Source organism: Pipra filicauda, unplaced genomic scaffold (assembly GCF_003945595.2).
Source record: "Pipra filicauda isolate LSUMZ 115617 unplaced genomic scaffold, ASM394559v2 scaffold218_size1660888_pilon, whole genome shotgun sequence".
In the NCBI taxonomy this organism is placed as follows: Eukaryota; Metazoa; Chordata; class Aves; order Passeriformes; family Pipridae; genus Pipra; species Pipra filicauda.
This window is the reverse complement of record NW_024104330.1, coordinates 1,273,985-1,290,944: the sequence shown is the minus strand read 5'-3', so window position 1 is coordinate 1,290,944 and position 16,960 is coordinate 1,273,985. Positions and strand designations below refer to the sequence as shown.

The following is a 16,960-nucleotide window of genomic DNA, read 5'->3' as shown; positions in this document are numbered from 1 at the left end:
TTGATATGAAGACATTTTCATTATCGTGACAAATGATGTGGCTGAAAACTGACAAAATAAGGTCTTCACTGAGAAGTGTTTTCTGTAGAAACTCTCAACTTTAATAAAACAAAATATTGAAAGAGTGTGTTGTTGTTGTTTTGCTTGGGTTTTTTTTTGTTTGTTTGTTTTTGGTTTTTTTTTTCAAAAAGCTGAAAACTTCCACAGAGAATCCATGAGAAGGATTTTGTCGAACTTTTTGGTGGGAGAGGAAGCGATGCTTTCTCCTTAGGTCTGTGGTGAACCCAGAGATAGTCCTGGACTTCCTGACCAAGGTGACAATGAACATCACAGCTCAAGCTACAGGTTATGTGAAATTTTCTTCTGGAGTGCAAGTTCCTTTCTGATTCCTGGGCTGCTTTCACTTGTGTACTTACAGACTGCAAGCTGCTAATGATTGCTCCAGCATGAATACTTAGTGTTCACAGCATTAATAAATAGGTGAATCTTCATAATATATAAACTATGCTAAATAAACTTTGTGTTAACAACCCAGATATTCCCCTTTCTCTTAACTGCTCCTGTCATCATGGCTGGCCTTTATGCCACAAGACCAAAGGGCACAACAGAGTTTGCCCACACGTAGGAGCGAACTAGGATTCAGAATAGAATACCTTTCTTTTGTCTCCATTTTAAGCTTCCTGTGAACAACACAATTGACACAGCCAAAGGAATAATATCAGAGACACCCTACAAATATCAGTTTATATGGTATCTTGAAATTGTTCTGGAGTTTTCTTTACGTTGAAGTGAAGCTAATCCCATTTTTTTTTTAATGAGAAACATTAACCTATGTAAATACCAGGTGGCTTTAGCTTATCTGTACTGAGGCGAGGTGGGAAGGGGCATTGTATTTTAAAAGCGGGGATCTGAGGCTGATAATGAAAATACGACTGGAGTTAATAATTTCTGGCAAGGTAACTTATCCCTCTTGTAACTTTAGACTTCTCCCCTCTTGCTTATTATCTGAGTGCAATAAGTTTATGGTTCTGCATTGTAACAGCTCAAGAGGTTTAAAAAGGACTTTGATTTGCACAACTTTTGTAGGAGGGAGCAGACACGCCCAGACTCTGATCCCTGAATTTCCAAGAGGCCCCTTGAGGCCCTTTTGAAAGTATGCCAAGGGCAAAGTCAGCTGTGCAGGAAAGGTGAGAACTGTATGCTTGACTCTTCCTGCAGGAACTGAGACCACTTGGAACGGTGGCACTGCTTCTGTGCACCAGTTGTATAATAAAGGAGTGTGAGGATGGTGAACAGAAGATCACAGAGCAAGAGGGAAGCTGGGACAGAGTAGCAGGGTGGTATCACTTGAGCACGTGGATGTCTTAGCAACCCTTATGATTCTGACTGATATTAGTATCCTTTTAATGATGACAGAAAAGGATTGAAGAAATGATGACGATATCTGTAGACATGCAGATGCTTTCTAGTGGATATTGGATAAACAGGAAGATGACAAGTAATGTGGTGGGCAAGGGTTGCTCAGGTGCTGGTGACTGTAATTCCAGTGATATACATGCCTAGGGACCAGGGTGTGTGATATAACTCCCCTCCTTTAGGTACTGCCCAGCTTTGCTCCATGAAGAAAGCCACAAATCATGTCTTCTTTCTGGTTATTCTGCTTTTTCTATAGGGACTGTCTCTGCTCTGCTTTAAAAGGTGTGTATTGGAAATTTAGGGCCTGTAGTGTATAACACAACATCCCCTTCTTTACACCCTTTCATATCTGAGGTGCAAAGCGAAATGAGTGGGCTGGGTTTTGTCCACAAGCACTGCCACAAAGCTGGAATTATTCAAGCAAAAACAATGGGATTTACTCCCAGATCACTGAGTATCCACCTGTTTCCCAAATAATCTTACGTTCTCACTGAGTCCTTTTGAGGGATGAGACTGCAGGTACAAGGCTGCCTCCCTCTTGCTCTGTAACAGGGTGTGACTAGGATGGTGCAAAGCAAATGCTGGTTCTTTGCGACACACACCTGAGGGATGATGCAGGTGAGCTGAGCCTGTGCTCAGCTCAGTCCATTTGTGTGTGCTATTCTGCAAACCAGAGGCAGGTGCATTGATTGATATATAAAATGTTCTTGTTTTCTATGAATGATGCAGATCCACTTGCAATTTCAAGCCTTTCCAAGCAAGGCTGTAATATCAAGTGGTGGCATGTGGAACTGGGCCTGCAGGTTGCTGACAGTTCCCGTGGTTATTAATGGCCACAGCAAGGGCTTGCAGATTCTGGGAATAGACTCTGTGTTTGCTTTAGGGGAGACAGCTGGCAATGGTGTTTGATACAGCAATATGTCTCAGCCTGACTTTTGATTGACAGTAACACAAACTTGTTCTCCTCCCAGCCATGGCTTAAATCTGGTGACATTTACAGCAGAGCTAACTTCTCCAGTCTAAGTTTAGATGGTGATTTGGTGTTTGTCTGCATGTGTGTGCTTAATAAGATAAAAAAACAGGAGAGGCCTTCTGCAAATAAAAATGGAACAGAAATTTTAAACCTTGGCTGAACGTGAAAGAGGAAGGCGTTAAACCTTCATGGATTTTCATGGACTAGTTGCTCTAGATCCTTGTTCGAGATAGCAGTGTTGAAGGGTTATTACCTACTTTGGCACTTTGGATTTGCTCTCATGAAATGTGTGGTAGTTTTTCATAACTATGGGGCTGTCAGTTTGACTTTGTATTTTTGTTTTTTTTGGGTAAGCTGAACTTAGTGTTGGCTGGTAGCCTTAGTCCCACCTGTGCACAGCTAATGACATGTTTTGTGGGTGTATGTCCATGAGCCATCTGGGAATAACATGTGGTCTTAGCTGACTGTTGATTTCATTTCTTGCTGTGCATCCCTGTTACTCTTTCAGAAGCTTCTCCTGTTAATGAACCCCTTGCAAGGGAAAAATCCTTCCCCCTCCCACAGTAGAATAGACCAAGAGAGCAGAGCCAGCAATGTGCTTCTCCGCCTTGCCTGGGGGGATGAGAACTATCAAGGAAGCCTGTTCCATGTGATCCTCAAGCAAGTGGTCCTGAAGCATAGTAAGAGTCAGAGAGGAGCAGATCCTTGTCCAGTGATAGCTGAGCCAGAGGTGTCCTAAGCTTGTGCATAACTTTACACTGTTAAAAGGTGCTTGAGTGAGAGCACCTTTTGACCAATATCGCATAGAAGGCTATTTCAGATGAATGACCCAAAGGGAAATGGTTTTGTCTCCCATTACAGACCTTTGGTAAGCCTTCATTCTTTCAGGAACATGGCTTTCTCCTGATGCTGTCTTCTCCCAGGCCTGGTCTGGCAGCAGGTCATATAACCCAAATAAAAATGGTTTCCTCTTTGACTTGGCCCTGAGGGCTGGATGCTCTGTATCCTTCACTAAAGGCATGAAAGACTTGCACCAATGTTCCCCTGGCATTATGGTGAAAAATGTACAGTGAAAGCTGGAACTCAGCCATTGGCAAACATTGTGAACAACTTACTGGCCACATGTTTCTGGAGAGTTTGCCTCTGACTGCAGACAGTGCAGACAGAGGTACTTTAGGCAGAAAGGTCTGGTGTCAAGTAGTGTCCAGAGAGGCCACCTGAGTAAACCAGGTGAACTGAGAACAACACCAGCATTTAGAAAAGTGATTTCAGCCATCCTTTATAGGGCAGGAAAGCTCCTGTGTTTGACTCCTTTTTAATCTAAAATGAAGGTCCAAATGTGCAGTTAGAGTAGAGGGACTTGGTTCCATCAACCCCTTCAGAACTGCTCCATTGTGTCAGCAGTCCACATGTCTTTGTATCTACCTTACCTTGCTTCTGAGTTCCCTGTCAGATATGATTGGCTACCTATGATGGATGGGAAAAAATTTGCAGGAAAGGTTTTTTTTACCATCCCTTTTCCTCTCTGTTTCCACTTCCCTGACTCCCTGCTCTTCAAGTTTACAAAACTACACTTATGTAAGCAGTGCTAGCAGTGTTACCCACTGTCACCTGATATTTGTCGAGTGAGCTGCATCTTTTGTCTGTAGAAGACTTTGAGATTTTCAGTTAAGTATGCTTTGCAACCCTTCTGTCCTTTCCTAAGCTGGACACATGGTCCAGACTCATTCTTTTTAGTGTGATAATGCATTAGTACTGCAGCAGTTCCAAAGGGTAAAACCCCAGGGTCGGGATCCCACTCTAATCAAACAAATCTGGAAGAAGAGAGGCCTTTTGCCTTGAGGTCGTATACAGTGAGCAATGATGCAAAGCAGACCAGGCTTGCAGCTGTACTGGTGCTGTAATCAGAAATCCTGGTTGCCTGGATTTGGGATTTTCTGAGGCATAGTGTACCAGATGTGGGTGAGAGGGAGGAGTCTGTCCATCAGCAGTCCTGTGAATGAAAGGTGCAGAGTTCTACTGATTGATGAATCTTATTATTTCAGTAGCTACATATGGGATAGTACCAAAATCCCTAGACGTTCCATTTGACATCTATAAAGGTATGAGTGGTAGATTGGCACTGCCTTTCTTGGAGGAAAATAGAATTGGAAACACTTTTTCTTTCCACACTTCATCAGATTAAAGAGATGTTTTGAGCCATTTCTACCTGCCTCATGCTCTCCATGAAATACTTTGCAGCAGTTTTAAATTATCATTTTTGTATTGTTTTACGGACCTGTTTTAATGCCGATGAATGTATGGTGCACAGCAGGAATAAAAACAGTTGGAAGGTCTTTTAACAGACCCTCTCCAATCGATTTATAGTGATAAAGTTTCCTCAGAGTACCTTTTTCTTCTGCTATGGGAGTGGCAGCTCATGTCCACTTGTTCGTAATATATTCAGCATCTGTCGACACCCTTCCAGTGTGGAGCTGAGCATAGAGCCATCTTGTCCAAGGCTGGTAACTGAGCTCTGAGACTGCTGTCAAAAATAAAAGCTGCTGAGGTTGAATCAGATCTGGATATCTGAGAACTGGAAACCATGTGAAGGACAGAAGTGACTGAGTTGATAACTAAGAGCACTTCATGCTTTGCAGTGTACCCTCTTTAAGGATTTAGCAAACAATGCTGCTGCTTTAACAGATGAAGGAGCATTCTCTCTTTAAAACAAACAGGAAAAAACCCCCAAAGCACCCTGAGGTGTCTCTCCCACTCTGGCTTCATATGCCAAACTCACAGATACAGACGCTCAGCGATCCCTACAGTCCCTGTATGCTTAGCAATCCCTATGTTGTCTGGTGCACTGTGAGACAGACTAGTGTACTTCAGTACAGCACCCTTTGCAGCCCTGTAGTAATGTCAGCTGAGCTGGGCTCTCTCAGCTGCCCTTTGCATCTTCTTCCACATAAGAAAAAGTCACTTGAGAAGTCTGCACAGCACTGTGTCGAGGACATAGTTGTGATCCTCTGGGAAGAGGGGGCAGCTGAACTTCTCGTGTCGTTGCCTGCTGTGGGAACACGTACGTGACTGGTAACGTGGGGATAGCATCCACTTTCACACTGCTGGTAAATCCATGCCTGATATAGGCAGGACAGTGAAGTGTGGAAGGGCCCTGTTCTCCCCAATGGTGCAATCAAGCAATGTGTTGTTTGTACTGTACCTGATATAGCTGTGGTTGGTGTCCTTGTGCCTTTCACCTTGATTTGTGCTTTTGGGAGAAGACAGCAAGCATTCTGGATTTGACCTTTGCAGAGATGAAAACATTTGCTGCCAGGCCAACCACGTGGTGCTGGCTTAGTTTTTTCATGGTATCTTCCCTCTAAAGATCTCCAAGGTCCATCTTGCTGGTAGCTGATAGAGCAAACCTGCTTCATGGGGATGTGTTCACAGTAGTTGTTGTTGGAAGGAGAGGGCTTGTAATTGGCAACCTGTTCTTAGACTGAATAAGATCTTGGGACTGGTCGTATGACTTCAAAAAAAACCAAAAACCTACTGATTTTTTCAGAAATGTGTTTTCATTATTGACCACTGGGAGGATATTTTTGTAGGGTCTTGTGTAAAAGAAGGCTTCTACATTGCCAGTTTTACAAGTCCTTACAAGCATATTTTGGACTTTTCCTAGGAGAGGTAATAAAAAATACTGTTATCGTCTGGTCACACTTCAATGTGTGTTACACTTCTAACTGTAGTATGAAGGAAGGAATGAGGTCTTTTTGTGGAGAGTATTTGTTCAGGGACAAAGCTGTCTTCCATAGCTGTCATCTTCGGATTTTGGGAAGAATAGCTTTGGAAGGACTTACAAGTTCCGTCCCCTGTGTAGAGTGGGATCAGTCTGGCTTAAATTACACTTATGGTTCATGTCTTAGTCTTTCATTAGCAAAGGATCTTCATGCAGTCTATCCTAATGATTTAAATTCTTCACTGTTAGCATATTTTTGCGGGATATGAACAGAAAATTATATTTTTAGTTATTTGGGGGGTTCTTCCCTAGTGAAGCTGGGTTTTATGATATGGCTAAGCATGCAAACTCACTTTAGTTGAGAAACCTGGGAAAATCAAACTCAGTGTGTCTTGAGCTGAGTACTCAAGATGGTCATCTCATCTCGTCTCTTTTTTCCTCTCCCTCCCATTTGACAGCTGGAGATGCCAGGGATAAATTTGGTGACTCTGTGACATGCTGAACAAACACTCCTCTTTACAGCTGGATGGATGTGACATTGGACACGACTTTTCCAGGTCATTCAAGAAGTCTAACAAAATGCTGTATTGAATCCTCATTTCCCAACTCTTAGTTAAGTAACGGAGGCAATGTCCTGTCTCTGTGGCATCTATTGAACCTTATTAGCAAGTAAGAAGCAAACAAGAACTACTCTGTCTGCATCGAGTATGACATTGCCCTTTCCCATCTTTCAGTGATCTGAGGGTCTTGGTGCTTGCTCAGCCATGGGAATAATTTCCTCAATTTAAAATGAAGCGTTAATATGTTTGGAGTTACTTCCTCTCCACCCCCATCTTCCTTTGTCCAATTGTTTCAAAGAAAGACTTAATTGTGTTAAGCTTGCATGAGGAAAGCCAGGCTGTCCCCAAAACCGGCCTAGAGTCAAGCGTGGAGGGCAGGAGGACGTGCCCCCTCCCTGGGAGGGTCGGAGGGGGAGCAGACTCTCACTGCTGCTCTTGCTTTTCTCCACAAATCTGAATGCAAAAACGAGATTATTCCATGAGCAGAAATCTACTTCATTGGGCGAGTCACATTTCATCTGGGCACAGAAGAAATGAGGCTTAAAAAAGCTTATGAAACTTCCTTTGTTTGTACCTTATTAAGTTACGTGGCTTTGTGCTTTCCGTCTGACTTGAGCACTATTTTCTTCTCCTCCTCTTCCAAGTATGTCTTCCATGCAATAATAGGCAGCAGCCTGAGATCAAAGATTTATTTGTTCTGTTTCTAGTTGACCCATTGGCACTTGCCAATTTATTGCAATTCAAAATTAGTCACAGTAGTTACTGGCTCTGTGCCCAATTGGCACTTGGAGATTATCCACAGGAGTTGGCAGATACAGCAAAAGTCAGAGGTGTTGCTGATGAGGGGTGGAGAGGTCAGGAGATGGAGTGATTTATGGGCACTGGGCCCATATCAGTAAGATGTGACTGCAGTCTATCTCTGATACAGTAGGGAGTAAGGTGTGGACCTGCAGTCCTGAAGTTCTCTGGCTGTGGGCTTAATGACTCCCCTATCATGAGGGCTGGACCACCCTAAGTTCAGATGTTTCAGAGGCAGATTTAGCTTTGTTTGGGATCCACAAAATAAATACTTTTTTTTTTTGTCTTCCTACACATCACTTGCATTCTCTAAACTGGTCTTTGCTCTGGGTGATCTATATGCCATGAAAAGTAGAGGTTTATTAGGTTATTAGTTCACATAATGAGTCTACATGGGGCCTGTTGAAAATATTTGGATTTTCAGGACTTTTTTTGTGTTGTGGCATTGATATTTCAGGAGGGAGTGAGGAAAGGTGCTGACTGAGAACTGTGGATTTATTAAGCAGCTGGTATATATTTCCTTATTAGAAAGCATAAATATGAAACTGTTACAGTTGCTTCTTTGAGCAAAGCAGAGCTGCATTTTAGTCTGATGCTTCTTGATGATGCACTGCCAGCAAGTGTTTGTCCTTAATGTTGCTCTACATCAGACACTTTGGTGGTCACAGGGCTGATCTCCAGATCTCCACTGTCCTCATGCCCAGTGCTCAAAGCAAAGCACTGGAGGCCCTATGCTAATCATTGTGGGGGTTTGTCCTTCATGAATGTTTCCTCCTGTAGACAGCTGGATACAGCCAGATAAGATGCTTCCTTTTGAGTCCTACAAAGCTATGGTATTTAGGTAGTGCTCAAGCATCCTATGAATGTAATGGTCTTACCTCTGAAGAGAACCTGCAACTTGGCTGCAAACTTTTTGCAAATTCCAAAGCGACTTTTCCATTTTTCTGGGAAGAGCTGCTGTTTTTAAAGGCTATGTCATGCCTTTACTTCTCTGACCATTGCTAGCAAAATGCCACGTCTCTGGTATGAGGATTTCCATATTTCCCTTTCTCTTCTTCTCTGTTACTTCTCAAAGTATAGCAACTACTGAAAGTAGTTCTGCCCACAACAACAGATTACAAAGACATCAGTGATATGAGAGAAAAGTGATAATTTCCTTATCTCTTAATAGCATCTTGCCTTCTAGGATCTTTAGCTGCTTTTGAAAAAAGCTTCAGTCAAACTCTGACTATCCTCCTTGATTTTATTCAAATGTGGGGAAAACTGAGTCTCCATGGTGGAATTTGGCTCTGCAGTAGCTGGCCTGTGCCTATTGGTCTTAGTTTATGAGAAATGCAGAGCATCTGCAGGTCTAGCTATAATTGTTAGAAGAGACCTGATTTCTGAGCAACACTGGAAATGATGTCTGGTACCTGAGGCCAAAAACACTGGCTGGGGAGACAGCCCCATCCTGTCATAGTGAAACCATAGTGAAGCAAGACTGAAACAAACAGCTAGAGCCCCCTCTGAAATCCCATTCCACAAGGTTTTTTGTGGGATTCATACAAAGTGTTCCCTCCTTGGGGAGGCTTGCACCATCTTGAAATGGTCCCTATCCTTATTCAGGGCCAGGACTTCTCAGGTCAAGGGCAGACAAAGGAGCCCAGCCATGGTTGCTGCTTAATCTTTTAAATGCCAGATCCATGCTGGCTGCCTGGTGTGGTTTGCCTCCAGACAGCAGCTGACAGATCACACCATCTCTGATCTGCCCTGAGATTTGGGAGCTGCAGTGGACTCCTGTCTCCTACCCTGGTAAATCTGCTCCATTAATAGCTATCAAAGAGCCTGAAGTTTCCATGCGAACTTTATCTGGCTTTGCAGTGAGCTGGAGGATTAAAAACTGTCGCAGGGGAGAGGAGGGAGCAGCCGTGGCTCACCCGGAATAGCCTGACCTATGACGGCACGTACCAGCCTGGGGAGGGGAGTTGTCCTGTGAGCTCACGGGTTATTAGCAGTGAGCACAGACATGTCTGCAATCAGCAGCACACCCAGGGCCATCTGCTCCATCCCTGGTTAGTTCAGTGAGTCCAGAGGGATTTGTTAGTTTGACTTGCCAGGACAGCTCTCTGATGGGAGAGCTGGGAGTAGGCTTGGGGGGATGCAGCACTGTGGCGCCATCATTTTATGCTGCTCAGATGACTTAGGGTTTGACCTCTGGGCTGTTTGTGTGGGGCAGATCTAGTTTTGAGGGAGAGCATTATGAGAAGATAACCCCTGCCCTGCTGAAGCCCAGGGCTGTTGTGTCTCTGCTGTGTCATAGCAGGTAAAGAGATCAGGGGGCTGTATGGCTGGGACTCGCCTATAGGGCCAGGAGGTATAGGGCATAAGACTTCATCTACCAGATGGGGAATAGTGTAGGAAGCAAGAACAGTTTGGTTTTTTGTGTAGCCAGGGATTCACTTCTCACAGCCTCTCTGTTGTAACCGGTTTTGTTTTTCTTGACTTGTTCCTCTGCTGACATCACCAAATCCTCTCTTTTACCCTCCCCTTGTCAGTGTGGAATCATGCAGGGTTTCTTCTTGCCTACTCTCTCCTCATTCAAAGCTGCTCCTCAGCTGAGCATCACTTTGCAGCAGGAGCTTTTTCCTTAGAAATAGGCTGTGAGTTAGAGCCCTTTCCAGTGCCCAGCGTTTTGCAGGAATTGTGCAGAGCACCTCAGCACAGTGGAACAAGATCTTCCCAGCTGGCCAGATAACCCCAGATTCAGTGTGCATGTCCCCCAGGGGGTAATGGAATTGCAGATTAACTCATTGGACACGTGGGAAGCTGTGATGAATAGTCTTTGAGTGCTGCTCTGTGTTTTACACCAGGAAGCTCTGAGACTGTTCTAAACCTTTGACCCTAGTGGCATACTCCAGATTCCTTCCAGTTAAATGGTCTCCTTTCCTCCTCTCCAGGCCTGAAAGCATCACATCTCCTGATTAGCCAGGCAGATGCATTGCCCCATAAAAAGCTCCTTTATGTGCCCAGTAATTCTATTGATCTGCACATTGGGAATATCATTCTGCTTTGGAGTTTACAGCTTGCCTACTGCATTGTTATTGGTGGTGGGTGCTATTGGTATGCTGGCTCTTTGGATATCTAGAAAGTCACCCAGCAGGTGGGAAATCCCTGCTCCATACATCTGGTAGCCTGGGGGAGTAGAGCTGAACACAGGGCTTTTAAGCAACATTCTTTCTGGAAGAGGTTCCTCATACCACCTGATGGGAAAGACGAGGCCATACAGAATCCTTCTCTCCTGCTGGCATGGGAGAGAAATGTGCAGCCTCAGCAGAAGTGTTGCTGTGGGATGTGCTCCCCTTTGCTGGATTGGATGAACACAGGAGACACCGGTGTCTGGTGTACAGGACTCTGCCAGTTTAATCAACGCTGCTTCTTTCCTCTCCAGCAAACTCTTATGTGCCAAGGCTTTGAGAGGAATAAAGGAATATTTATGGTGTTTATGTCCTGCTGCATAGACAGGTTTACCAAGCACATTAGGTGCTTGTAGCTGCAGTGTTTGTTGCTGTCACTTAAGCTATGGAAAGTTGTGCTTATAATTCTGGAGGTTTTTAATTCAGCTCTTGGTCACAAAGAGGGCAATCTTCTTCTATCTGTCCTTTCCCCTACTTTTGCTGACACCAGAATACCTCAGCAATTCTTGGAGGCGCCAAGAAGCTGTTGAACAGAGAGAGAATGAAAAACAGTGATTCTCTCCTAAACATTTAATCCCATCCTAAATACGGGGATTTAGGAGGTGGGTGCTGAATGACTGCAATGATTTATCATGTCTAGCACTGAAGTCAGTTATTGTGGGATGGGAATATTTGTTCTTATATGGAGGAGAGGGGAACTGAGATTAGCCAAGTAGATGTAACAGATGTCCTCCACCTCAACAGTATAAAAAGATGAGAGTGGGTCATTGGCACTTGGACTAGATGATTGTTGTAGGTCCCTTCAAACAGAAAATATTCTATTCTACATCCTGTTGCATAGTCCTTTTCAATTCCACTTTGGGGACCAATCATGAAAGTCTGATCTCTGCCCTGCAGGGGAAAAATTCTCTTTATGTTTTCTGCGAAGATCCACAGGTAGCAAAGGCAGATGGAGGAAGCTGGTTTGGGTTGCTGTCATGTTACCTGGCAATTCCTCAGAGTGGCTCTTCTGGGGGCACTTAATAGTGGCCTACCTGTAGACCTGATGTCAGTGACAGGCATTTGCTTTTTCGATCTTAATCCCCTTCTTCCCAAAAGAAGCTGAACATGATGGCTGGGGTCTGTGAGTAAAGGACTGCTACTGGTGTGCTCAGCAGAGAAAGAGACTGCAGCTTTCCAGTGCTTTCTGTCTCTATGGCAGTCATGCCCTTTCCAGCAGGGCTATTTTGAGGTGCTCCCTCAGTACCCTTTCCCCCAAAACCTCCTGTGACTGAGGACTAGGTGGGCTTTTCTCTGGTTTTACTGGCCCTGTGAGACAAGGTGTTTGTTTTTTTTTGTTTGTTTGGTTGGTTGGTTTGGTTTTTTTTTTTTGCATGGTCATGTTTTATTTTTTATTAACAAAGATGATGTAACTGATCTTAACCAGTTATAGTTTACATCTCAGTATCCTTGCAGCTGGACTTGCTTGGGGCATGACAAAGAGCTGCTGCCCTCTTCCACAGCTAGAGTTTGCCGAGCCTTTTTGCGATGGACCTACCTTCCTGCTCAGAATATGAAGTGCTTTTTTGTTCAAAGCTTGGGAGCAATCCACTTAACCCCCTGGAGAGGGGATTAAGAGAGAAGGGTGATAAGAGAAGGAGTCAGATAAGGATTTTTTTCAGGCTGTGGGGAGCTGTGCTTAGCAGGGAGGTGGTGAAAGGAGCAAGACTGGCTGCTGACACTCTGATGTGACACTTAAACTGAGTGTCACATAGATTCATGGTGTAAGGTCCCAGTTGCTCTCAGCAGCCAGCTCCTGTCAAGCATGTGCCTAATGAGAAAGGTGGAAAGAAGTTGGGACTTCCACTGCTCCAGCCACCTTCTCTCTCTGAGGAGATCTCTATGCAGTTTTCTGTGTTTGAGGGCACTCCAGTTGTTCTGGGAGCAAAACCCCACCCTGTCTGGACCAGAGACTAGTGTTAAATCAGGATAAGTGTAACCGCACAAGACAAGGCATTTTAGGGATGTGGTTGGTTTCTTGCTGGATCAGGAGATAAACAACTGGATTGCAGTTGTCTTGTCTGCAAAAAGCATTAGACCAGTGAAGCACAAGCCTCAGTCACGCTCTTCAGTACATACAGCAGAGTATAAGAGGTTTGAGTTCTTCCTGACTCATCTGTAAATCTGTTTTCAAACTATGACAATGTGGAAAAATGTTCCAGAAATTCTGAGTGCAACAATAAGGGGGACTTTTTAACTTTCCTTCTGTCAGCCTCAGGAGCAAAAACCTGCAATTGTTTCTTTGTCTCTGCTTTGCTGTGTCTGAGTTTGAAGTTCCATATCTTCTCTCTTGCTACAGGTTCTTCAGAAGCTTGGTAAAGCAGATGAAACAAAAGATGAGCAGTTTGAACAGTGTGTGCAGAACTTCAACAAACAGCTGGTAAGATAACTGGTGATATGTAATTGCACCCTGGGTTTCAGTATTAGCTTCCAGTCATCTGCTCCAATATGCAATTCAAGCCCATTAAATTAAATGATGACATAAGCCTACTGAAGTGACCCACAACTCATAGCTGTTCACTTATGAGAAATTACACAGTGACTTCCAGTGGAGTCAGTGAGAGTGTAAGCTGAAAAATAATACTTGTTCTAGACTCAAGTTTAGAAAAGAAATAGCTGAACCAGAACGCTTCCTTCAGTTAGCAATTGCTCTGTAATGTAATTTTTCCTGCTTGGTTGGAAGCAGAGATATAAGAGCAACACTGTGTCTCTGAAAGATGGATGGGATGGGAAACAGATTAGAAATAAAAAATTAAATGGAACAAGGCAGTTTCAGTTTCCTAAGTGAAGAGCAGAAGAGACAAAGAAAGCCAATGGTGAAAAGGGAACATCCTTTCATGGCTAAGACCTAAATCTGACTTCCTCCCCATACTTGCACAATCACTGTGTCAGGCCTGAGTCATTAATCTTCCACGTGTCTGCCTCATCCCTATATTTTAGTGCACAGAAATATTTTAACAGTGTAGCAATTTCCCCCCACCCTCCTACTTCAACAGCAGTAGGTTTCTATCTTCAACTGGGTGTGTTTTGTTTTCGTTTTTATTAATTTTTTTTATCTAGAGCCTTCAGCTACCCAAAGGAGAGGAAAACACCGGTTACCTCGGGGGTTTGCACCCTGGTCCTTTCTGTTAGGGGAAGTATTGCTTCTGTTTCATGGCAGGAAATGTGTGCCACACCATAGCTCAGGTGGTGCTGAAAAAAATCTTTTATCCTCTTTGTGCCCTGACACATTTAGTACCTTTTTCTGGAGCTGTTAGTGGCAGCTGCATTGTGTCTGTTAAGACTCAACAGATGTGGTTATGTGTCACAAAACCAGCTGAGAAGAGATTTGCCATAGCTGAATATAATGAAAATCCTTCAGTCTGACTTTAACTTATGTCTAACCAGAGCTGACTGCAGATTCCTGGAGACTAATGCTCATTCTCTTGGCAGCAATAGTAGCTGTTGCTCCAGAAGTTCACGCAACGTGTCTATAGCATGTCCAGCAATGATATTCTGTTGTACACAGTGGAATACATTTTGGCTTCTTTGTGACAACATGTGACAACCAGATGTGACTTTTTCTTGTATCATTTTTAAGTATCAGGAAATAGCCTTTTTAAAGGATAAGTACTAAACCCCTCAAATCTAAACTTTAAGATGTGACTGTCTGGGATGGTTTTTCAATTTCCAAAGCCATGAGTTCCAGTGGTGCACTAAGAAGCCTGTTAGAGAAGCATTCTCTTGTACCCCTTACATCTGAATTTCTTTTCCCATCTTGCAGGGGCAGACCATGAACTCAAATCCCCAAACAATTTATCAAAAAAGCTGAAGGCTGCTCTGCATTTGCTGCTTGGGATCTGTTCATTTTGCTTTGGCCCTCAGTTTTCTTATTATTAAAATAAATGCAAACTATACCTTTTTTTACGGGGCAATCCATAAATGTGAGTTAGCTGGATTGTTAGGATATGCAGGGCTGAGGAGTTGTTATCATGCTAAGCAGATAGCTTAGCTAGGGAAAAAAATTCAGCTAAGTGTGCATAGATACATACCTGTTTTTATTTTTATGTGTATAAGAGGTCTGTGTAGTATAGTTATCCATGAGATTTCTGTGGCCTTTCATTAAAAAGTCTGCTCCAGTGTGAAATGTAAGTCTGGAGGAAAGCCGATCTTTTGCTGCATGCTGGTGACAGAACATCTCTGCTCTCTTGTGGAATTGGCTGGGGTGTGACCAGGCAGTGGCCTTGTTCACTGGTTGATTAGAGGCTCCTCTGGCTCTAATGACTGTTATTGAGCCGCTTTGACACATGTTCCTTGTGTGGGCTGTCAATGAATGGAGCGCAGGTCTAAAAATCACTTACGCATTTTCAACCAAGGCATCTTGTGTTCTCTTAAATAGTAGTTGAGTGGACATAAGGGAGAGCATTGCACTTGCCCGCTCTCTGTCCATCAGGTTCTTATAAGGGTACCACTGTGAGGTTTCTGAATGGTAGGAGCTTTTTAGCTCAGACAGATGGATTGGCTTTGTGCTAAATGAGCTGGACATAACCATGCAGCTGCAGGGCTTGCCTGCATCTCTTGAAGGCTTGACAAGCAGCAGAACAGCCTCTCATATTACTCCCTCATGGCGATTATCTTTGGCAATTAACCATGCCAGAAGTCCATCTGAAGGCTCCCCCCTCCTTCCCTTTCCCAGTGTCACCTGTGTTCAGGCATCAGCACAAGGCTCTGTCCTGGATACTATTCTCACAGACCTGGGAGCAAAAGGCCTATTGTAAAGGTGCAACACAGCCCCTGCCTGAGGCGTGCCAGGCTTTGGCTTCTCTTGCCCTGCATTGAAATACTCACTGGAGACACAGAAAGTGCGAGGCTGGTGGCAGCCCTTACACCTGGCACTGTGGTGTGTTTCTGCATGATGGAGCAGCTGTGTTTTGATACCCTTCATGAACTGTCACTGGAGGCCTTTCCCAGCCTTAGTGATTCTATAGTTTATGCAGAATTGTGGCAATACTTGACAGCTCACTATAGGCTACTTGAAGAAAGCAGGTGCTGCATACGTGGAGAAAAAGCAGTGGTCTTAAAGTTTCCCCGAAGTTTTGTGGGAAAGCATTAATGCTTAAATTAATAAAAATAAGCCTTTGTAGAGAGGAAGTTACTTTACTGGTGGACAAGAAATAAATCAATGGAAATGCCAAAGAGGGAATGGACAGGAACCACAGGTGCCCAGGGGAGCTGGGAAAAACTCTGAATATGGGTTTCTCTTCAGAAATCATTCTGCTTGCAGATCTTAGAGGCTGTAAAGTCTGCTCACTCTCAACTGGCAGGCTTAGTACTTTTAAGAGACTTAGGTAACCCCACAGCCACAGAGATCAGCTGTAAGTCTGACTTTAAACATCAGCAAGAGGTGACTGAGAAAGACCACTGCAGTTATGGAATGCAACATCACATACTGGCTGACTGTACACTGTGGCAAGACAAATGGTGTCGAGGATGCCTGGAGAACACAGAAGGCTAGTTGTGCATTGCTGCAATTGCATGTTCCAGTTTTCAGGTCCCGACTTGTAGATTTTTCAGATGATCTATCTAAAAATCTTGATTTGACGTTTAAATGTGATACTGGTTTTCCACTCAGAGGATACTTCTGTCCCCGTGGCTTTGGCACTGAGTACTGAGACTGAAAGAGCTCTGAGTTTGGCTTATGTCATTTGCTGCTGTGGCAGGACTTGGGCAAGTATGGACACAATTTTAGAGGTGGCTTCTGTTTTCAGATGCTGTACTTTTGAATGTTACAGCTCTAGACATTGCAGTGCCTGAGTGTGTAGTGGGTAAGTTCTGCAGAGGATCTTCCCTGCTGATTAGTTTCTGATAACCTCCAAGTTGTGTGCTCAAATTTAGTCATTCTAAAAAATGATACAGCTACAGGATGATAATGTATCCTTTGGAGGGACTTTGCATATTTTCTTCTGTGCCATTTTTTCTTATGTTCTGACATATCTTACCAGTTCCAGTCTATGATTTCTAGCATGAACCAGTTTTAGGCAGATGGCACTGCTTTCCTCAAGACTTTCCTGCTTCCTGCATTGGGAACAAGCGAACACATGTTACATCTTGATTAAACTGCCGCTGTTCAGCTTGGCCTCCTTGATGTCCGTCTGTGTGTGTGCTCTTTGATTACTCTGGCATCTCTTTCTGATTGCATTATTAGGAAAGTCTTGATGTGCCCAGGTTTCCACATTCACCTTAAGTCAGCAAACAGCTCAACATTTATTTGCTCTGTGTTTTAAGAACTTCTAGGACTTTT

The 16,960-nt window shown here is 43.8% G+C and overlaps 1 protein-coding gene across 5 annotated transcripts in view; it reads left to right on the top strand.

The window, feature by feature from the left end:
• BIN1 (bridging integrator 1) overlaps positions 1-16,960 on the top strand; it is a 94,503-nt gene that overhangs the window by 24,825 nt on the left and 52,718 nt on the right. For all 5 annotated transcript variants that reach the window (XM_027734691.2, XM_027734696.2, XM_027734689.2 and 2 more), the window contains exon 2: positions 12,980-13,060. In XM_027734691.2, the coding sequence (XP_027590492.1) occupies positions 12,980-13,060 (81 nt within the window). The remainder of the gene's footprint in view (positions 1-12,979; positions 13,061-16,960) is intronic.